The following is a 23,640-nucleotide window of genomic DNA, read 5'->3' on the forward strand; positions in this document are numbered from 1 at the left end:
CACAGCGGTACTGCTCAAGCTCCAGCTAGTGGGCATCGTTCCAGAGCGCGGTGAGAACCGGAGCGTTTTAACGCCGCAGCCTGGAAACTCCATGTGCAGGCACACACATCTCCAGCAACAGGCCAGAGTGCAAAGCCACACACGGCTGAGCGCGCCGGCCAGGTGAGCACCGCTGAGCGCTGTTACAGATAGGCAGGCCCAAACGGGTACATGCGTAAAAGAGAACACAGGGTAAGAGGGTGGTAGGCAGGGAAAGAAACTCCAAACGCAGTCTAAATCAGTACTGGGGTGTGGGGCTTCAGAAAAGACCTCAGAAGTGTGATCTGGATTTAGATGATAGCTGAAATACCAGGGCAGTTATAGGCAAGGAATCGGTCTCTGGTGGTTTCTGCGTTTACCAGAAATTTCACTTCTAGCAGTAGCGTTTATCCCAGGTATAAATACTAACTAGCCGTTTAACTAAAAAATGCTACTGTATCACATATGGAAGATTTCAAATAAAACTAGTACAAATGAAAAAAAAAGTTAACACCATGAATTTTAAACGGTAGAGGAAAAAAAAAAATCAACACTAGAAATTAAATCTTCAAATGCAGTAAAATAACTTAAGCCTTAGAAACTCATTAACTTCTCTTAAAACATTCTTCCATTCTTTCCGTACATAATAATATTCTATGAAGGGAAAAATAAAGCTGCTGCCATCCACAGGATGCTGAGAAACAATATGACCGTGTCCTTGACAGAGAAACCTCTATCTTTTATACCCAGCTGAAACTTATCCTCTTTTCTGCATGTTTGCCAAAATAACCCTCTGAAAAACAACCACTCTCACTTGGTTTCACGAGGGGACCTTGAGCCTACTGCTTATCACAAAAGAGTGGATGAGCTTCAAGAGGAGATGCAGACCAGCTCTCAGATGTGCAGCTAGGGTGAGGGGAAAAGAGCTTAGGTGAAAAACACAATAAGGAGACCACAATATACTTTTTGCCACACAGTTCCTACATATGTATAGATGAATATGGAGGGAAGGCTCCTACTTCCTATCTGACTGTTGCTTTGCATTGTCACCTGAAGCATAGTATCTCCTGCTTTCTGCTCTCCATCTGAGTGTACTCTTGAGTGCAGAAACCTCACTTTTTCTACAAAACCTAAGAGAAAGCACTTCCTTAAAAAATATATTATTTTCAGTTTTGCCCAAATACACCTAGCCATCATCTTAATCACATTTCTGTATTTTTCTGTACTCCCTTTTCCTCCTAATTCCTTCCCGCTTATTTACATTTCAGTAACACATCTTTGGTCAGGCAGTATATTTCCTCTCAGTAGCAGAACTTCCAACCCTGAAAAACCATGCAGTTTTGGAAATGGAAGCTAAAAGTTGGTGATGGCATCAGGGATACTACAGATCCATTACGACAACTCTGTGTCCAAAGAACCTCAATTCTGGAGATGGTTTCCAAAAACCATCCTTAAGGAATTGTAAGTGCAGGGAATTTGGTGCCAGCTGTTAGAAGCAAAATCTTGTGACCACCAGGATATGCTAGAATAGGAGACAGGACTAAAAAGAGGAACAGATCGTCACTGCCTCTGCTGAAGTACCATTCTCCTGTTCCTAAGGCATCTTTTCCAGCCATCCATGTGTCTCAACCTCCACAGCTTGAAAGATCCTTTGAAAGAGCACTGCCCTGGAGCTGAGCACTGGGCATATGAGAGTAGAGAAAAGACAGTGCAACATCCAGTATTCCAAGCACTTCTCTCCCCTCCCACAGTTTAATTTAAGCAGGAACAATAAATGCCACTGCCTACAATATTACCGTAGTTGTGATTTTCACGTTAACCTTTTCTAACCACATTTGCATCAACTTTGACAAAATGCTTCTTTGAAATGCAAAGACTACTTGTTTAATACATAGTTTATCTATGGGCTTAGTACAATTTGCAAATTTATCAACAAAGAAACTTGATTTATTATACTCAAGCACATAAAGAAGAAAATAAAATAGGAGATTTTAAGCTACTTTCATCAACAAATGGGAAGTGACACTGTGCAAAGCCATATCATTACATGTAAAGCAGTTCTGTTTTCCCCATTCTAGACTAAATTAACCCGACTTTTTTACAAAATGAAGTTCTAACATGGCTTGTATGCTTTAATCCTATATTTGGATAACCTGACAATCTGGGATTTTTTAAGTTTTAAATTCATAACACAATTTGCATTTAAATCTTTTGCTCTTGTAGTTTATGCTAAAGTACTGTATGTAAAGAAAACACGACTATTTTATTCACATCACACTAAGCACAGCAAACCAAACAATATACAGTCTCTCTGCCAAAAAACAGCAACATTTCTCATGCTCATCCTGACCAAACTTGAGTCACAGAATCACAGAATGTTCAGGGTTGGAAGGGACCTCTGTGGGTCATCTAGTCCAACCCTCCTGCTGAAGCAGGGTCACCTACAGCAGGCTGCACAGGACCTTGTCCAGGCGGGTCTTGAATATCTCCAGAGAAGGAGAATCCACAGCCCCTCTGGGCAGCCTGTTCCAGTGCTCCGTCACCCTCAGAGGGAAGAAGTTCTTCCTCATCTTCAGACGGAACTTCCTATGCTTCAGTTTGTGCCCGTTGCCCCTTGTCCTGTCGCTGGGCACCACTGAAAAGAGCTTGGCCCCATCCTCCTGACACTCACCCTTAAGATACTTACAAGCATTTATAAGGTCCCCTCTCAGCCTTCCCTTCTTCAGGCTAAACAAACCCAGCTCCCTCAGCTTCTCCTCGTAGGAGAGATGCTCCAGTCCCCTCACCATCCTTGTAGCCCTCCGCTGGACTCCCTCCTGTAGCTCTTCATGTTTCTTGAACTGGGGAGCGCAGAACTGGACATGGTACTCCAGATGGGGCCTCACTAGGGCAGAGTAGAGGGGAAGGAGAACCTCCCTCGACCTGCTGGCCACACTCCTCTTGATGCACCACAGGATCCCATTGGCCTTCTTGGCAACCAGCGCACACTGCTGGCTCATGTATTGAAAGCAGCCACAAGACACCAGGTAGGGCTCACCTGTCCTTCACAGCGGACAGGGTGGTGCAGTGCACATGGAACATAAACCTCACAGCTCCCACCAACCTTCTTTGTCCTCCAACTCCCAATTGCAACATATCTGCACACATGTTCCTCTTACTTCAAAAATGCCTACAATACCTCTTTGCACGTGCTCTTTTCTCCTACATTCCAGCCTGCCCTACAGTGCATTTCATGTTTTTGCACATGGTCACACAGCAACACATTCTGTTTTCAAAACAGGTTATTTCATTAAAAATCCCAAACTGTGCAAAACTGAAATAAGGCTGCTTTTGTCAGTGACATTAAAAGAATATTAGAATAAGAGAAGAAATCCATGTACCATTCAAACCAATGACCATACCTTGATTCGCCGTATGCTAACCACTGCCTCGGATACTCTCTCCACAGCCGCAGGGAAGAAGAGAGTTACCGTCAGTCGTACTGCACCATACAGCGACGCTGCAACAAACACCCGACTTGCAGAGATAACATTGCCAAGTAGGACATACGCCATGAAAGTCATGAACACGGTTATTTTGCTTGCCACAAAGAAAGAGGCTAAGTTCAGTCCTCGAAGGTAGGAGCTTTTCATAACCATGGCAATCTCCTTCCTAAAAATGCAAAATATAAACAATCACATCAATCTCTCTCATTGCCGTTGCTCTCAGCAATTGGATGAGGGAAACCCACTTGCAGGATTTTCTTTTATATACTTTCTCCTCCCCTTGCACTACCCGAATTCATATATAAAGAACTGCTAAGAAAGTATATTATATGGTAAATAACAAAAGAGATTTTAAAAGGTTTAGAAATTGAGTGGGGAAAATTATTATCTTTAATATCTTAGTGGCTATAGAAAATAATTATTTTTCAGGGACAGAAAACCAAAATACTCTTTTTTTCTGCTTTGGTCAAGCTAGATTTTTAATTCAGATTCTAGTCTGCTTCAAATATTTCTGGGTTGCATACAAAAGCAAAAAGGAAAAAACCTCTGTGTAAAGGCCAAGCACCCACAAACTCCTTATCCTTCCAATGTCAAATTCTGGTGAAGTTCAGTCACAAAACTCCTAATAGCATCAACACATACTCTGCAGTTGAAAAAACAGGGCAACTTCCAAAAGATACAGAGTTCACCCATGGCCCAAGTATCTGCCATTATTCAGCTGCTGCTCCTCAGTCTGGGATCATGGGATTTGCAGTATTTCCTTTGATCTCAGCCTAAATCCTTCCCAATTTGGACCCTGCTTATGGCTTCTTTTGCTCTAGGAATTCTGTTTCATAATTCAGAAAACACTGATCTGTGAGGCCAATTGTTCCTCCAGTCATTACCCGAGCTAAATAGTGACCGAAGTACTGCACAGATGCGTAAGTCTCCCTCCAGCTACTGAAAAGCTGCTGATGCGTATGTTCTCAATTTCCACTTCAGCTAAATTTCAGTTTCCACTGCTAAATGACTGATGAAGTCCTATCCTCAAAATGTAACTGCACTGTCTACAATGTGGATGCCATCAGGCTTAACTTCTTCTTAATATAATAGTTATTCTTTAGCAAGGGAGCCACAACAACTTACTCCTTCCCCATATAATCTAATTTTATCTGCTTGAAATAATACAGAATATAAAAATCCTGAAACAATTCCTAATTTCTCTTCCCAAATATTCTGTCAATTCTCAGGGAAAATCTTGATTGTTTTGATTACCTTCCACTTGGAACTATATACTATGATTAGAAACTCAAGCTACAATTATACAATTTGAAGTAAATTAAGTCCTCACTTAATGGAGAGAAGAATGCAAGATGCGCTACTGGAAAACTAGTTAAGCAGCTTTCCCACTATACTTGCCAAATTGGCTGAATTGACAGACTTTCAAAGAGTTTCACAGACTCCTTTTTTCAGCTTAAGGGCTTACAATCTCTGATCTCCTCCAGAGTACAGTGAAAGAACATTTGTATGTAAACTATTTGAGTTGGGTCTAATTCAATTACTTCTACAATTCTGGACGAAACACTTTTCCCACCCTCTAATCATTCTTAATAATCCTCTCATTATCTGTGGATAATCAGCAAGTTCTTTGTGCTACTCTCCATAAATATCAGATAAAATTACAGCCTACCCACAGGTTGTATAATATACTACACTGTCTTAAGGCATGGAGTTATATAAAAGGATACTAATACGGACAGCCACAGGAAAAAAGAGCAATGGAGGAGTTCAGATGTCATCTTAGAAACTGTCAATGGCCACTGTGGAAACACTGGGCAATAAATCACCTGGCTGAATTTAAGACTTTCAACTACAGTTTTCCACAGTGCAGTTAAAGAAAAGAAAGAGGGATCAGGATGTGTTTTGGAAGAGCTTCTTTTGCTCCATCATTAAAAAGGAAGCCTCTAATCCAAATGAGATGTTGCACTTGGAAATCTAAAGTTTAGTGATGTGAATACACCCACTGAGGAAGCTTTCAATGAAGAAATATCCTCTCTGGCACCACGCAAGAGAGCAAAGCTTTCAGTCAATCAAGAACACTCAATCAGCACAAGATCCTACAGTCTGAAGGAGGAAGAGATTATGTGCACGGGAAGAAACGTCTCAGGAATATTTGCAAGTTAGCAAGCCTGCACATACATATCATGGAAAAAAATTCCTTTTAAAGAAAGGAATTCCAAACAAAACAAATCTAAAAAAAAACCAACCTAAAAAAATTGGAGAATCTACAGCAGGACAGTAGCATACTACACATATGCTGGAGACAGATATAACTTGAAAATTAAATAATCAGAAATATGCACCTGAACTCCTACAGTTATCCTTTAGCACTGAATGCTCTTAAACTGTCAAGTAAAAATATTGACTGAAAAGCTGAAAAAACTAGTAAGTTTTAATCAGATGCTGACATACCTCTGAAATGAAATGTCTTAGGATAGCAAACGCAGATGGGTCTTGCCAGCTGAACAACTACAGAATTTCTGAGCTGCTGTCTTTCTCCCCACCACCCTTCCCAGATGGCCTGAGCAATACTTCAAAAAGCAGAAACGGAAGCAGAGTACTACCCAAGGGTGCTATCATTTAGGACAGAAAGCCAGATTCCATATATTTCTCACAAGGGAAATGTCTGGTTATTAGTTCCTTCCTATTAGTTTACAGAACTGCGAGGATGAAATTGTTCAGTTAGAACTACTATGGTGTATTAGTTGCTGTTTTTAAACACAACCGTAAAAGGAAGCATAAAAGACCACAGAATTTACAAATATCAACTTTTTTTTTTTCTTTTTCTGTCCCCTTAGGATGTATTTCCATTCCTTCACACTTGCTATAGAAATTTTAAAAAAACACGCCAAAGAAGTTCAAGTAAACTGCACTTTAAGCACAAAATAACGCACTTCTTGACAAGTAAAAAAATGGAAACAGATATAGATCATATACCAAGCTGTATCTTTTCAGAATTACCTTCTTAAAACATTCACAAGTTGTGCAAACGATTTTTCCCAAGCATACATCTTTATTATCTTCATACCACTTATGACTTCATTCATCGTCCTAATCCTGACATCTGTTAAGGCAGCTGTCTTGCTTCTGTAAATAGCACAAAGTAAAAATTCTCAGATTCTCAAACGAAGGGAGACTATTTTTGATTGCATAACATACTCATAATAATGAAGTTCCTGCTTTTACTTGTAAATAGGATTAATATCCTTGTAATTGCATTGAAGGATCTTCCTAAAACTGTATCTTATTAAAGCTGACACACACCAGACAGACTTGGTATGTCTGTATTCCTGGTATTCCCTATTCGCAGGAACTGAGAGTTGATTCAATATTCAGAATTATGTCAGCTTGTACAAACACATGGTATTCCTTAAACAACATATTTGTGTACACGAAAAACATCAAAATAAAAAAAAATTACAAATATTAAATTTAGAACTAAGCAAAAATCAGGAAATTATAAAAATTGTTTTGAAATGCCACAATAACAACCCTTCTCATAAGGCTCTTTTGATGTTGTTAAACAAACTGGCCTCTGTTTCTGTCTTTTTAAGATTAACTCTAGTTGAAGCAAAGTTTACTTAGTAATAATACATGAGCTTTAACTTAGGATAGTTTATCTAGATACGTGTTTTTAAATAAATAAATACTATCTAAGCATTAATTGTAATCAACACTAAAGTAAATAGATCTATTTTAGTGCCATATTGTGTTTGCACTGATGAACAAACTGGAAAATATATATAATTAAATAATAAAGTCACAGTTTTAATTAGGAAAAAAGCATTGAAAGTTAGAAGCCATGTAATGAATGCATAAACCATGCTAATAAGGCCTATTACAATTCTGAATTCATTCATGTAGACAAACATACTTCGCACATAGTGAGCTATGGTAGGTCCTATTTTGATAAAACATAACTTTTCCTGCTAAATTACTTATTTTTGTATGCAGCAAATAAAGTTCAGATTCGGAGAGAATTTCTTTAAAAAAAAAACAATGCTCTTTAGAAGGGGTGGCTGTGTTTTGTCAGCTTAACCTGCCCCCTGTAAGACTTCTCTGATGCTCTGGACTAAATAGCCACGTTTAAGGCACTTAAGTAGAAAGAATGTCAGGGTATTAAGAAACACTTATACAAGAAAACTGACAAAAGAAATGTAGGAACTTGGCTCTAATACAATCAAGGCTTCTTATTAAGACTGAGGAAGACAGCTTTGCCTAAACCAACTGTACTGACACAGAACAACATTATCTTTGCTTATCAAAGCACGGTTTGGGTTGGAAGGGACCTTATGGACCATTTAGTCCCAATCCCCCTGCCATGGGCAGGGACACCTTCCACTAGACCAGGCTGCTCACCGCCCCATCCAGCCTGGCCTTGAACGCTTCCAGGGAGGGAAAGAAAAACAATTCCTCAAAGAATGCAGGAGCTCATCCTTTCTTCCCCATAACACACCATCACTGTGAAAGGCAAAATTTAGCATGTCCTGTTCATGTCTCTGCAGGAGCAAACAACAATTCTCACCTGCAATCTTTTCAAACACTCACCTTTCAAACCTAATGTCCAGGGTTGGTCTCCACATAACAGAAGGTTGAAGATGATTCAAAATAATCAAGTTAACAGAAGTTTCTTTTTTAAATGGTGTGAACCAAAAAGCCTATAGTTCTCATAGACCACTTTTTCAGTTTTCCTGCTGCAATGTTATCATGGTAACCATCCTCTTTCAAATTGCTTTAAAATGTTCAGGGTGGGGGGGTAAGGGGACTGGTGGCATATTTTTGGTTTTTTTAACGTTACACTCCTCTACACTGCAGAAAGCGTATTTTGTACACACATACCAGAAGCCACAGTCTCAGAGATATTATATAACGGTTTAAAGTACACAGACTTCCAGTGCACTGATGGCCACTGACATCAGAGGAAGTCATGTCCCCAGTTTTAAAAACATCAAGTTCACAGTACATACAGATCAGCACAACTGGGAAACACATGCTCACACAGCATGCTTAAGAGCACAGCAGGAAAGGACCTGAAAATTCTTGAAGTGTCTGAGAAGTCCCCTCTATGATACTAATAATCTTTCTAAATAAATCAAGCTGCAGAATTCATTTTTGATTTCATGAGGTGTATTTGGTAGGTTTTAATCATGTCTGACAACAGTTCCACATAGTTTTTCTCTTAGGAAAAAAAAAGGGGGGGAGGCTTTAAATGAGACTATTACAGTTGCATGGCTAAGCAGTGAAAGGGTTAAGCTCTTGTGAATAAATATATAAAAATAACCTTCAGTCCAACAATCGAACTATTTCTCAAATAATGTATTAGGTCATGTGTAGTTTGTAAAATTTCTAGTACTTGTGCTGGTAAAAGCAACACTGCAAAATACAATGTATACCATCCTACGGGATACTGAGTCCATTTCTACAAACTCCTACAGCACTGAAGGTAATGCCTGCATCATAAACTGATGTGCATATTTGTGTTTACAAGACTGGGTCACAAGTACAGTGCTGACTAATAGCACACATTAGCTGCAACACTGGGCATGCCCGGATTTTAGTAAAAGCTTTAATCCTTAAATTGCTTTTTCATAGGCTGATTTCCTTAAATCCACACAGATTCCCAGCAATTGCCATGTGAACACACTCATCACTACAGAACTGGAATCCATTTCAGTTTTTCCATTAACTCCTGCTGTTCACTGCACACTTCCATTCGCAAAGATCTGTGCACGTGTAGACAAGCAAAAGTTTTTCTGGTTAGCAAATTCTTTCCCTTGCACTGCATCCAAACAAGTGGCTGTTAATGAATGGGGGAAAAACCCAAACAACATTACATTGCCACTGATTAACCTTTAAAATACATACCTTTGAGAAGAGATTTTTGTCACCTTGCTGTCTGACCCTGGATATTATCCCTGGGGATAATAATGCTTACCACCATGCATAAGGCACTAGTTAAGAGCTAAGTATTTTAAGTATTGACTCAAACATCAAAAACTCAAAACACCCAGCAGTGAAGCAGCTTGATCCTTATGCACACATATTACACATGCAGTGAAAATGCATATGTAAGAATATATTGGAAGTGTTCTACAAACAGGTTTTATCCTAAGAATTTGACAGAGAACACTGAATGGCTCATTATTTGAGAAACAGCACGTAAGCATAATAACTAAGACTTTCAACACTGGTTACAAACAGAAGGAAATCTACAAGCTGGTCTCATTTTTTAACTCTCAGCTCTCTCTTCACACCTAGCCATGCAACGGCAATACCAGTCTCAATACCCCTGGAAAACTGGTCTTAAAACACAACTCGAAAACAACAGTGACTCACTAAAAAAAGTTTTACTTATCCAAAGAGCTAGAATGAACCCATTCACCCCAAATACAAATGCAGCAAAGACACATAACACTACTAAGCATACGTGTTCACAGCAAAGCAACACAAAAATATTCCCGTTTAGACGCGAAAGCCATTTATAAAATCATGATGCAAGTAGAGCATGATTAAATTACAGAAGAAGAAGAAAGTTAGGAAGTGAGAACACTGAAGGTAATGTAATACTCCCACTTGAGGCAAGTCTTGTTCTTTGGAAGAAGTCACAGAAAAACAAATTAAATTTGTCTGGTAATGGAAAATTACTGCAAACTCATTTTATCTCCACAGCCTAGAATCTTACACTTAGAAACCTCATAGCTGGCATCAAAACCACCATCATAATTTTTTTCTTCCTTTCTCTCTCAGTTCCTTCCCCTTTTTCCTCTCTGCATATTTGTTGGACGAGAGAGCGCAACATCTTTGAACACAAAGCCTTCAGAGCTTTCTGCTACAACTCCTGTATCACCCCAGTAAGTCAAACTTACAGCGGGACAGCCAGTATTGCCTTTGTAGTAACCACTCCCTAAGCATCAATGCAGGAAGGCAAAGCTCAAGGAGTTACACAATTCTATGCCAAGAGCTACAGCAAGGTAGCTACAGAACTAGCCCAACTCTTAATATACTGGACAGCTAATGAGTAGCAGATATTTTCAGCACATCTGAAAGACAAACCCCTTTAAGTCCCTAAACAGCAATTCACAAATCTCACATTAGCAATGATGAAAAACATTGGCAAAGATAAAACACCACACAAAAAAACTCAACAGACAGAAGCTCATCTCAGGGCAGTATTCCATCTCCATCCAGAATGCACATTTTACAATCCAGGACAGAAAATATCTGCAACCCAACACGTGCAACCTTACCTTAGGGAAGAAAAAAGCCTCCCAATGCAGGTCTGGACAGGAAGAAGAATAATCAGAACTGCCATTCCTGCAAGACATGATGGGCCTATCTCCATCCACAGAAGTACTGTTACTGCTACCGCTTGAATTGGTCCAGCCCACAAGAAGTGCAAGAAAATTGTTACCTAGGCAAACAGTGAAGAAACAAAAATTAGCTTTTGGTCTTAGCTAAAAAATTAAACCCTCATAACACAAAGTTGAGGAAGCACCTTTGCCTGTGGCAGGTACTGAGGCATCTAGTGTGAGCTCTGCACCAGATTCAGAGCCCTAAATGTACAGGAAGGCGCCTAACCTGCAGAAAGTAAGCAAATCACCATACTCATTTTGTTCTATTTTCATGCACCAACGTTTCTCTGAGCTTAGGAAAACGGCGGGAAAATATTTAAGGCGGGGGAAAACAGTATGTTTTCCTCCCATATTTTAATAGAGTATTTCTCTCACTACAAACTTTGAGAAACAAGTAGAAGAAACGTTCATAAGAAACACTTAATCACCAGTTGTAAACAAAAACTTAAACCCCACAACTTCTTCAGCCCCTTGGAAAGATCTGTTATACTTCTTACCTGATCAAATTTGTTCACATCATTTGACAGCAGATTTACTATTTGACCAGTGGTAGTTTTTGCCATAGCTACGTTACTGAGACGAAGTGCCTAAAAGAGTCAGAACAGTCTCAAATTGTCACAGCTTATCCAGCACAATAAATCTAGACACAGAAGACTCAATACACAAATACAATACTGGGCAAAAGCTGAAGGCACATCTCAGCTTTTGCCTAAGAACATCTGGGCACAGTTCAAAAACCTTAGATAACATGTGGGTTCGGTTAAATATCCTGAAGAAAGTCCCAAAGAAGAGAGTATAAAAGAAAGTCTAGGGAAGGACTGTAAGAACAAAAGAGCCATAACTATCTTCATGGCTGAAGTGATTAAAAATGGGAAAATACCAACATAGCAAGTTATTAAAACTAAACAAACAAGCCTGTAACTTGCTCTTCCCCACATTACGCGCGTCTGTTCAAAACTAGAAGAGACAATTCCACCTGAAGACCAAATTAAAATCAGGACAATGTTTGGCCAATTGAAAGAATTCTGTTTTGAATGAGATTGCTGACAGCAGACAAAACCGCCAAGTTATTCATTTTACACTGTCAGTTCTTGCTAACACTGCAAACTGCTTTCTGGCTTTGTAATTCAGAGTTAATATCCCTTTACAAATTAATAAATATTTACCTTAATAACTCTTGCAAAATCATAAGATTGCTGATTTATATTAAATGAAGTTTAACACATGCTATGAAAAGCAACAAGAGTAAATATCAAATATTTTTATAGGTTAATAAATAAATTAATCAGTAGAAAATCATATGTGATTATAAAATACTGTCCAAAAAAATCACATCTGGAAATATGCAGTCTGAACATTACTGCAAAGATCCAAACTGAAATAGCTCAAAGATGCAGACAACAGACCCTGCTTCCTTCTACACCTGCTAGAAAGAAAACACAGTTTTGCAGCACAAGTAAAAAAATATACAAAACACATTACACGTTTTTCTGTGACAGGCATAGTTCACCCCTCAAAAACACTTTGCAGTTTTAGGCGGTGCACATCCACTTCTCCTCCTCCAAAGAGTTATTATCAGGATTCCTTTTTGACCAATAATGTAACCTGAAAAGCACTAATTGCTTCAAAAATATTGTTCCAGTGTTTAAAATCAGGTGCAAGAACATCAAAGTACTAGTCAAAGCATTTCAAACCAAGTGCCTTACATTTCTTGCACCTCCCTGGTGGATCACAAAGGTGTTAAGCACAGAGAGAATCCTAGCCCTAACTTCACTGAAACCAGCAAGCAGAAACATTTAAAACTCCCCTCAGAAATTGCCCTGATATTCCAGAAATAAATCAGAGATACTGGGTATATGAGACAAGATTTAATTATCTGAGAAAACCACTGCTTCATTCCCCATCTTAAGCCATTTTCTCTCATACATCTGAAATCCCCAAGAAGCTGCCTGCAGGTAATGCAGCCACAGCACATCCCTGTTTCTATCATGTTTATTCCACAACACAGATCAAGGTCGATCAGTTCTTAGATGTCCACAGACCACAATACTAGGACTTCAAGTGATGCCTGTTGGAAGAAGTTGCCTACCATGGTGTGTTTACAGCACCTACTGCTACTTGCTCCTTTACGACACAGACTTCTCTGCTGTTTGAGGTCCACCTGAGCCACCCGGGAGAACGTTGCACTGGTGTCTTCCTTGTGGCCCAGGGCCTGGGTCTGTCTCGGACCCGCCACCTGAGTCACCTTTCTGACCTCTTCCCAGCTATTGCAGGCACAGGCAGCGAAAATGGTTTCAAAATGTACTAGCCCAGTTCAGTTTTGACGAACGCAGTCTCAGGAGGAGCCACGCAAGCATCCAGGGTGAACAGGCGGGGGACTCATCTGTGACGGATCTGTCTTCTCAGGGAAGAGACAGCCATTCCCATCGTCAGTGGCAATGCAATTTCATTCTTTTCCTCCCTCCCTGCTTCAAAACTACTTCTGAAGCAGCACCAGGTGTTTTTTTGGTTTTTTTTTTTTTTTTTTTTTTAACGTGAAATAATGGAAGGGGTTCAATAAGCCTTATGTTTTCCTGGCTGAATGGACTTGTCTAGACTGCAAAGTATACAGAAGGAAATGGAAACACTGGACACAAAGCAGCAGTTTTATTTATAAAACCAATTTCTACCAAAAAGTCCTGTTTTGGTACTTTCCCTTTCTATTGCACCCGAAACACAGCACTATATGAGTTGCTGTGAAGAAAACTAACTCCATCGCAGCGGCTTTGAATACTGCATTGACCATAACATTTATAAATTCACCCTGAAGGTAAGAAATTCTATTGAAGATTACCTAGAGCCACACACCATTTTAAAAAGCAACTGTAGTTTGAATTTACATTTTATTTCACATTTGCCAATCACCTGTTTTCAGCACAAAGATGTGCTTGATTTTCTTTCTATAAATCTTCTGCACAAATGTATTTCCCAGCAAGCATCCTTTCTCAAGGAAAACAGGTTTTAATTATATGAACTAATGAGGGCAGTTTGTACACTTAATGTCTTAGGCAAAACACGTTTTCCCCCCACCAGATGCAACTGCACAGACCCAATCTCAAGTCTTCAACCACTCTTTGCCTTCTGCACTCCCGCCTTAGTGTTTTAATCTCTCCCTGCCCCAAACAGTTAATTTAAAAGCACATGAAAAAGGGAGAACTGACCATAGAAAGCCATAATATAACTGTCCAGTCAAATAACTTGACACCTCCTTGGCTGCTTTCTGTCTCAACCAACTACTCCACAGCTTAAACTGCTTTGGTGTTTATTCTGAACCTCAAAGAACTTCTAAAAGTTAAGTCTTGGGGGGGAAAAAAAAAAAAAGATAATCAGCCTCCCACAAGTAGCCTCTGGTTTTAAAACATGAGATTGTGAGTCATGAGACAGATTCCATTTTCATTTTTGTTACAGGCTTCCTGCGTGCATCACTAATACTTCTTACTGATCACAAAACATCTTGGAATACAGGGATTTTGCAAATAAGATCTTAAATTTCCAGGAAATGAAAAAGGGTCTCAAACTTAGGAATTACAAGCATTTGAAGTTCTCCACTAAGGATGCTCTCTCATCCAACCCACTCATCCTTGCAAATCCAAGTTTTTATTTACTACAGCAATTAATGAACACCACAAAAGTGCTGGTAAATTAGCATCCAGATTCTTTCAAAAGCCTATACGAGGATAAAGAGAAAGTATGACCTATCTGTAAGTTTCAGATAATGAAGACAAACGATTAGAAAGGTTTATCAATGTTCTGACCTCAGGCTTCACCCTCAGGAGTAAACATTTGTGAGATGAAGGAAGATTAATTTTCCATTTAATCACATATCTAGAAATAAGGGGGCACGTTATGAACATATATTTTCCAAGCTTCTAAGCTAATATCAACACAGCAACAAACATCGCTATATACATATTTCATGAATTTCAAACTGTTATGATAATCAGTTTAGTAAATTAATACCTTAGAGAGATGTTTGTGTACAAGAAAGCAGTGTGCCATGTTAGAACCGAGTTCCCAGAGGATAATTTCCAAGGTATCAGAAGAGGGAGAATAAATACATGCATGAAAAGCAATCGACACTTACAATGGGGCCATTTTTACTCTCCTCACTTTACTGCTTTGCCCGAAACCTTCACGTGACCTGTATCAGTCGTACAAGTGTTTGCCTTAAGTGGATGGTACCTATGTTTCATCATTACAACAACATGGATTTCCTCGCACCCTAAAGAAACTTTACAGTCCCGATCCTTCAACAGAATTTATTTGCTGAGGTAAGGACTGGCAGGGCACTGTTCTAGCAGTATTAAAGCTAGAAAGATAGAGCATTTTCCTTCCAGCATCCCGAGCAGGGACTTCCTGACGGGAAGCAGAGATGGACTCAATGGTTTGGGTATTGCCAACAGCTTCAGAAGAGGGAAGCAGACATGTGCAATTGGGTTGCTTGCTATCCCAAGGCCAGCGTTTCATCCTGGATGGTGCTCAACTCGTTCCTGTAGGTAATATCCATAACGTCTCTTGTTCTACTTTCCATCTGACAGCGGCCTCGGCTCTGTCTCTAGTCGAGGACAGCTATTTCTTGATCAGGACACACCGACAGCAAAGAAGCCACAGCTTACTGAGCGTACATTCCTTCTCATGCTTCATTGGCTTTAGGAAAGTACTCCAGTGCTCCCACAGTAAAACCAGTAATTGATACTAAAATATGGCTCTACCTTACTTTTAGGATTCAGTTTGATTCTGACTCATCTCTCCTCTGCCCACTCCTCTCTCTCTTCCCCCCAGGTACGAGGGATACCAAAGAGACCTGCCTGTGAGGACACCGAGCACCCTGCTGGCCTGGAGTACCGCAGTACTGCTGCCTACCCCTCAACTAACCTGATGGATGCCCCGAGAGAGGGGGGCAGCCTCTCCGACCTGCAAAGGAGGCAACTCACTAACTCCACAGCACTGCTGCAGGAAAATATGAATAAATCCCACCATTAACCACAACAGGGCCGGTGACGCAATCAGACAGTGAAGCAATTCCCAGGCAACTGCGAGTGCTGAAGCAGATGGCGACAGCCCAGCACAACCTCCTCCCTGGGGATGAGGCTGCAGGGCTGAGTAACTGCAAGCATCCCCTGGGAGCTCTGCCCCTCTCCTGCTGTACGCTGGCAGCCTCTCACCGCTCCAGCACACAACCCTTCCAGCAGCAAGGGGGAGGCTCCTCTCGGACAGCATGGGCAGGTGAAAATTAGCAGCTCCTCCTAGGCTTTAGGGCTATATAATTCACCACCTTCACTAGGAGAACTGAAGCTGTCATTCAGACACCACATTACCAAGCAGAGAGCAAAAGCCCATATATACATTTAAGGTCTGATACATATTAGCATGTATTACATTTCAACAAATGAGTAACTTCAATGGAATTGCAAGCATGAAGAAATAACTATTTTTAAACTCCTCTGATGTAACAGCTGTCAAATGCCAAGTATACCTGTAAACAGGTTTGCTTACCTTCCGATAAATCATATGGCACATAGCTACCCTCAGCTTCATGCCAGCCCGCTGTACATGATAGAAGTATAAGTGGTGCATTATAGCTAGAATAAGCGTGCACACAGACAGAGCAGCTGCGTAGCAATATGCAAAATTCAAAGCTTCCTCATTTGAGGAATCATAGTTTTCAAAATAACTAATAATTTTTCCCAAAAATATTGGCTGAATTATTTTGAGGGTTTCCTGGGAAAAAAAAAAAAAAGGGAAAGAAGTATTAACAATTTCATACCGTACCATGCTACCCAAGTTTGTAACCCAGTAACCAAGAGTCAAGTACTGCCACAAGTCTCATCTCCTATTATTTTGTCTTTCATAGAATCATAGTATAGTTTGGGTTGGAAGGGACCTTTAGAAGTCATCTAGCCCAACCCCCTGCAGTGAGCAGGGACATCTTCAACCAGACCAGGTTGCTCAGAGCCCCGTCCAGCCTGACCTTGAATGTTTCCAGGGATGGGGCATCTACCACCTCTCTGGGCAACCTGTTTCAGTGTTTTACCACCCTCATTATAAAAAATTTCTTCCTTCTATCCAGTCTCAATCTACCCTCTTCTAGTTCAAAACCATTGCTCCTTGTCCTGTTGCAACAGGCCCTGCTAAAAAGTCTGTCCTCATCTTTCTTACAGGCCCCCTTTAGGTAGTTTCTTGCACTCTAAAATGTCAAGCCAATTTTTATCGACACATAATCCCAAAGAAATATGTTCCACATTAAAATGTAGCTGAATCTTTAAAAATAACTCTCTCAATTACAAATGAAAACTTTGACTTTATAAGAACTGCAGGAATATTTATTACATTTCCATTTTTAAAGATGACATTGTCTCCTGTACAGCCACTTACATACAGCAAAAAACCCTTTTTCTGTGAGGGACCCCACTTCGATACATAAAATACAGCAAAGTCTCACAAAGCAAGTCAATGGCTTTACAAAGTCAATGGCTTGTAATGTCTCAAAAATATTGCACTAAAAGTAGCTTTCTGTTCTACATCCATAATCCTGCAGTTGTGATTCAATTTTTCAGTCTGTACGGGGCTGTAGCTCTGTTTCACTTTTCTGACAGAGTACACAAACATTACAGATTCTCTGAACAGCCCAGCATGAAGTCACCAGTATGCATCATGCAATTTAAGAGGCCGAGTTTCACACTGCTGTTAGCTAAGAAGTGTGTTGTATGACATTTTACACCACTTACCTCAATCACTGTGAAAATTCCAAATACTAAATAGGATTTCCAGTAACAAAGAATAATGGCTTTTGTTAAATGTGGCGTTTTTCCTCTCTTTTTTGCTTTTTGCACCTCTTTATCCCAGTACCTGACAAACAAAACACAAACATGTTGGAGAAGTAAAATCACAAGGTGATCACTAGGAATAAAATACTTTCAGACTTACAGCCAGGTTACCATGATCACTTCTGTACAACAAAGTAAGTTAACAGTCATGTTTTCTCATTCACATAAACACATTGTACCTACTATTAGAGACCTATTTGCTCTTGCATAATCACAAACAATTCACCACTGTTGACCACTATCGCCTTTGACATATTTGCAGATGAGGAACCCTTTCTTTCTTTCTTCTCCCCAGTTCAGACATCCACTCACTTTAGATAAGAGGCTATTGTCATATGATCTCCTGACTACAGACTGAACCGAGGCAACACGCAGTGTCTTTATCTTCTTACAGGCTCTGTGCTTCCCCAGAAAAGTTGTGATGCACAACCGTTTCTCATGTCTGGCTCTTTCCTTTTCCCACCACGTGCTTCGATGAGGACAAGCAGAGAGGGCACAAGAGCAGAGGGACCTGTCTTGCAGCAGTTTTATCACCTAATACTGCCCACGTCCCTCTGAAGGCAAGGATTACAACAGTAGAGTGGCAAAGACCCTTGTGTTACTGCGTGCCTGCCCACAAGCAGGGCACAATCTGTTTGCACTAAAATCAAAGGCAGAAATAACAAGCATGATTTTAAAAAGAAAGTATCAGAACTTAAGCAGACTTGTTAAAGCACACTTGTGTCAGACAGGACACTCCCCTTGCCTCTGGAGGCTAAATATTTTCTGCCTCTGACCTTGCTAGTTTGAGGGCTGAAATGAGTCTAAAGCCAAATTATTTTGCAATAAGGCACACAAGTTTGAAGCATACCGTATGGATAGGAAAAAAAAAATTTTAATTTTTATCCTCTTTTTTGCTATAAAGATTATAGAGGTTTTGTCTAAATGCTTCAGAACTGCAACTGTGTAGATTCTGTGGGGTTTGTTGGCCCAAGAGAAAAGCTACTTCCTTAGGTGGCTATTTATGAATTACATTCTCTGCTTCTCGGCCAAGTACACTAACGAACTAAAAAACACTCTTTTTTTTGGATGTGGTATTTTCTACCATTTCCTGACTCATACAAAGTCTGTGCTTTTACTGTAAGAATCACTGGAAACAGGCCATCTTCCTCCACAGCAAACTCCCTGAACCGCTTTAGGACACCTCCGTGGAATTTGGCAAAGCTCTCCAGCTAGAAAAATGTTAAAAGCTACACTCCTGTGAGCTTACCACCATCCCTCTTTCTCTAGTTAACTCAGCCAGAGCAGGATGATGTAAGACCTGGTCATAACCTTTTGGTTTTAGATTCTTTTTTACTTCTTGAGGAATTTCTCATCCCAACAAAACTATAAGGAAAGTTGATTTGCTCTACCTTCAGCATAAAGCCAAGAAATAGCAAGCCCACACTTTCTTAATACAGGGGCCACCTTTCATTAGGAGACACATCTTCCTCTAATTATATTTCAAAAAAGATTATTTGAAGACAAAAAATTCTTCCCTACTGCAAGGTTAAAGACAATTTACATAAACTGGTATTCTTGGAAGGTATTTCACTATTAAAAGAAAAAGACAGATCCGTCTGGGTTCATGATGATATGAATTGGAACACAGTCCATGAAAGAGTATTTCTAACAAAATAAAAACACCTCCTAGACACAAGCTTTTAGACATCCAAGACATTTTATCCACTTTGTCAAAGAGTGGCATATTTTCAACATATATACATTTATATACACACATGTACAAAGGGTACACAGCTGTCACTTAATTCCGTTTGTGCTCAAAAACAGCAAAGAAAGAACCTAAAATTTCTTCCCTATTTTTATTTAAATAAAGTTTCCATAGCTGTTCTACCACAGACCAGAAGACTCATTAATTTCTTAAGGATTACTGCAGTAACAGTGCTTGGAAAAGAAGACTTTTCATCAATTCTGCAACGTGTCATATTAATTATAAATGACATAATGGAAATACTCTAATACATCTTCACTATGTGTAACATGAAAAAATTCAAATGTTTCCATGATAAACAAGTTCTAAATATTATTCTTAGCTCTTCAACATTTTTAACAGTAGACCTTGTTGAATTTTACAACCTCTTTTAATTTTAGAACGAGAATAAAACCCTCACCTTCACTAGCAGACATGAAATGAGACAATGAAAGAGAACAATGATTTCTCTCCTTACCACTGCAATTCCTCTCCAAGCTTCTCTGAGGAATCTTCTGGCAGCAGTTTATACATATCATCTTCTTCAAGCTTCCGTTTATGGCCAATAATAAATAAGGGATTCAACCACCTATTTGAATACAAATTATTAATAAACTGATCAGCAGACCAAGAGAGTAATATCTTTACATATTAATATTTACATATTAATTTTTTTACCCTTTTCTTGCCTTCTCATCTCCCACGTCACTCAACAACCACACATTTTATTGCACTTTTCTCTTACCTAAGAACTGTCACCCCCACTTTACAAATGGGAAAGCATTTCCCATTTCCTAAAGCTGTTTATGCCCCATAGCACCTTACGCTCAGGCAACGAGACAGTCAGCACAACTTTTCTTGGCCTTAGGACAACTGTTTTCTTACAGTGTTTCCTTATATTTAAGGACAATCAGCATTCGTTTAAATATTTAGGAAAATAAAGAACCCAACTATTAAAATATTGAGAAAGTTGTAAATAAAATTGTAATACATATTAAAAGACATTTTTTGTAACTAATGTGGCCATTTATATGAGGAAAAAAATAACTGCTGTTCAACTGCCGTCTTGACAAAATATTAAAGGTCAGCAATTTCAAGACAACCACTCAAATGTAAAAATGGGTGAATAACGGATTATCACTAGAACTGATCTTAGCCATGTTTGGAAATACAAACAAGACAACAACTGTCACAGTGTGTAGGTTCAAAAAAGGAAAATATTGTCTAACACCTCAGTTTCCTCAGCAGACAAATTTTTAAAAGCTCAAAATTTTATGAGCACTTTGAAAACAAACTGTAATAGCGCTACTGTAGGTTTCTTGGCAAAGGCAGCATTTTGTTACACCAAATAATACTGTCAGGGAACAGGAAGACTAGTTTTTATGCACCTAGATCCTTCTTCAAGTCTGAAACATAGGTCAAGGAGGTCCAAACAGTTACAGCTGTGCTCCACAGAGCAGATGTATGGCAGAAAGCACAAAAATCACAGAATCATTGAGGTTGGAAAAGACCTCTAAGATCAAGACCAACCATGTACCCAACACCACCATGCCTGCTAAACCATGTCCTGAAGTGCCACATCCACATGTTTTATGAACACCTCCAGGGATGGGGACTCCACCACTTCCCTGGGCAGCCTGTTCCAATGCCTGACCACTCTTTCAGTGAAGAAATTTTTCCTAATATCTAATCTAAACCTCCCCTGACGCAACTTGAGGCCATTGCCTCTCATCCTATAGCTAGTTAGTTGGGAGAAGAGACCAACACCTGCCTCACTACAGCTGCCTTTCAGGTAGTTGTAGAGAGCGGTAAGGTCTCCCCTCAGTCTCCTCTTCTCCAGACTGAACAGCCCCAGCTCTCCCAGCCGCTAAAAAGTGACTAAGTTGTCCATGAGATGGAGCAAAAGAGAATGACACTTCTGAAACAGGTATGGCTTACTGAGAACAGGGCAGGTAAGGAAACTGCAGTTTGCCACTTAGTTTGTCTCTACGGAATCCATGATCCTTGGTTTCCAGGAGGAGTGCAGATTTTGGCTCTCAGGCTTGTTTCCTACAAGTACTTTCTCAGTTGGCCAACACAATCAGAACCAAGAGGTCAGGGATGGACCTGCTTTGGAAAAATACACTCATGGCAAGATGACATCGAGTCATCAAGTCTGATGTTGATTGCCTGTGAAAGTTCCTAACTGCTGTTTAGTTTCTGATGCTTAATTATCTCCTGACTTCATCAACACAGTTTTGAAAAGAGCACCTGGTACACTGGGTGAAGCGTATTATTTTCTGGAAGGCCAACATGTGAGAATTCAAAACTGGGATGATTTACAATGAGGGCATTTATTTATTCACAACCACAACAGTGGTTATGAATACTCATCAACTAGCTTTGCATTTCTTGCTTGGGCATGTTTCAGTTTAATTTTGTATACACTGGCTTATGAGCAGTTTTTTGATTAGAGAGGGTGGAGGGGCAGGCTCAATGTTAGAAGAGGGGGCTCAGAGAGTTTCTTTGAAGACAGAACTGTTGCAGAAACCTTTTTCACAGGCTCCATGGCAGAACTGCATGTAACAAATGGCATTAATAGTGGTTTTCCTTCATCACTTCGCATGTTAGCACAGCGTTTCTGTGACTCATTCAAAGATTAAGTCTCTGTCCTTAGAGTAGCATCTTTGATGCCTAACAGCCCTTTTTAAACTCTTGGAGCGAGTACTGAAGATCTGTATGATATGTGAACTGTTAAGTCCTCCATGTATGCTAAATCTACAATTAGACAGTACTTGTCAGACAAGTCTATTCCTTGGACCGCATGGCCAAACAGCATCAGGGCCTGAATCACTGCCACAGCTTCCCTACAGCTCCTGACCAAATCTCACAAAGATCAATTGCTCCAATCAGCAGACAAGCTTCTGCCTGGTTTGACACAATGAACCTGCTCCACTGAAACATTTGTTCTTCGGTTTCAGTTATTGCTGCCAACCACAGATAAAAAACAGATACGAGGCAAATAATCTCAAGGCCATTCAAACAATTTCTAAGTGCAGGATGAGAGAGGCTCTATTTGCTCCAAGACAGACAGTTATGGGAAAGATCTGCAGACTTCAGTTGACTCATGTGGCTGATACCAAGCATTCCTCCTCTTGCAACATCAGTATTAGCCTACAGTGTACTCCATAACCAAGTTGCAGGTCTCCTTTATGATAGAGAAGGATAAAGAACCAAGTTATCTTCCCCAACTCCTTTAGCATCGGAATCAGTATGAGGCAGCCATTCCAGGAAAATACAGAGATGAATCCTTCTCACAAGATTCCACCAGCTACTGCTGCCAAGGTTGCGAAAACAAAAGTCATTCTGACATTTAACAAGGAGCATCAATAGGATAGTTATTACAGAATCACAGAATAGCTGAAGTTGGTTAGAAGAGACCTCTGGAGGTCATCTGGTCCAATGCCTCTGCTCAAACAGGGCCATCTAGAGCCAGCTGCCCAGGAACACATCCAGACAGCTTCTGAATATCTCCAAGGATGGAGAATTCACAACCTCCCCAGGCAACCTGTGCCAGTGCTCGATCACCCTCATAGTGACAAAGTGTTTCCTCATGTTCAGAGGGAACCTCCCATGTTTCAGTTTGTGCCCATTGCCTCTGGTCCTGTCACTGGGCACCATCGAGCAGAGCCTGGCTCCATCTACCTTGCACCCTTGCTGCAGGTATTAATAAACACTGATGAGATTCCCCTGAGCCTTCTCTTCTCCAGGCTGAACAGTCTCAGCTCTTTCAGCCTTTCCTCACAGGAGAGCTGTTCCTGTCCCTTCGTCTCCCTTGTGGCCCGTCGCTGGACTCTCTCCAGTATGTCCATGTCTCTCTTGTACTGGGGAGCCCAGAACTGGACCCAGGACTCCAGGTGTGGCCAGTGCTGAACAGGGCTGTCTGTTACTGGCATGTAGTGGAATGCAAAGAGAAAAACAAAACACACTTCAAAAATATACTTAACTATACACTTCTAAAATATAAATAACATTCTTAATGTTACTCTGTAAAACCCCATTCCTTTACTTATACTTTTCAAAACACAGAGAAAAACCACAACCAGTCCACAGGAAGAACAATACTTCTGTTGAGGCTGACTGTTCTATCCTGATGTCAACTGGATGCAGCA

General features: G+C 40.1%; 1 protein-coding gene across 3 annotated transcripts in view; it reads right to left on the reverse strand.

Moving 5' to 3' along the window:
- The window catches only part of ABCC4 (ATP binding cassette subfamily C member 4 (PEL blood group)), a 156,310-nt gene that overhangs the window by 121,452 nt on the left and 11,218 nt on the right, over window positions 1–23,640 (reverse strand). For 2 of the 3 annotated variants that reach the window (XM_075423791.1, XM_075423805.1), the window contains exons 2-8: window positions 19,968–20,078; window positions 17,662–17,782; window positions 16,430–16,654; window positions 11,392–11,481; window positions 10,790–10,953; window positions 6,504–6,629; window positions 3,420–3,669 (exon numbers count right to left, since the gene is read on the reverse strand). In XM_075423791.1, coding sequence (XP_075279906.1) covers window positions 3,420–3,669; window positions 6,504–6,629; window positions 10,790–10,953; window positions 11,392–11,481; window positions 16,430–16,654; window positions 17,662–17,782; window positions 19,968–20,078 — 1,087 coding nt within the window. The remainder of the gene's footprint in view (window positions 1–3,419; window positions 3,670–6,503; window positions 6,630–10,789; window positions 10,954–11,391; window positions 11,482–16,429; window positions 16,655–17,661; window positions 17,783–19,967; window positions 20,079–23,640) is intronic. The other variant, XM_075423797.1, reaches the window with a different exon arrangement.

This window comes from Opisthocomus hoazin, chromosome 1 (genome assembly GCF_030867145.1).
Source record: "Opisthocomus hoazin isolate bOpiHoa1 chromosome 1, bOpiHoa1.hap1, whole genome shotgun sequence".
In the NCBI taxonomy this organism is placed as follows: domain Eukaryota; kingdom Metazoa; phylum Chordata; class Aves; order Opisthocomiformes; family Opisthocomidae; genus Opisthocomus; species Opisthocomus hoazin.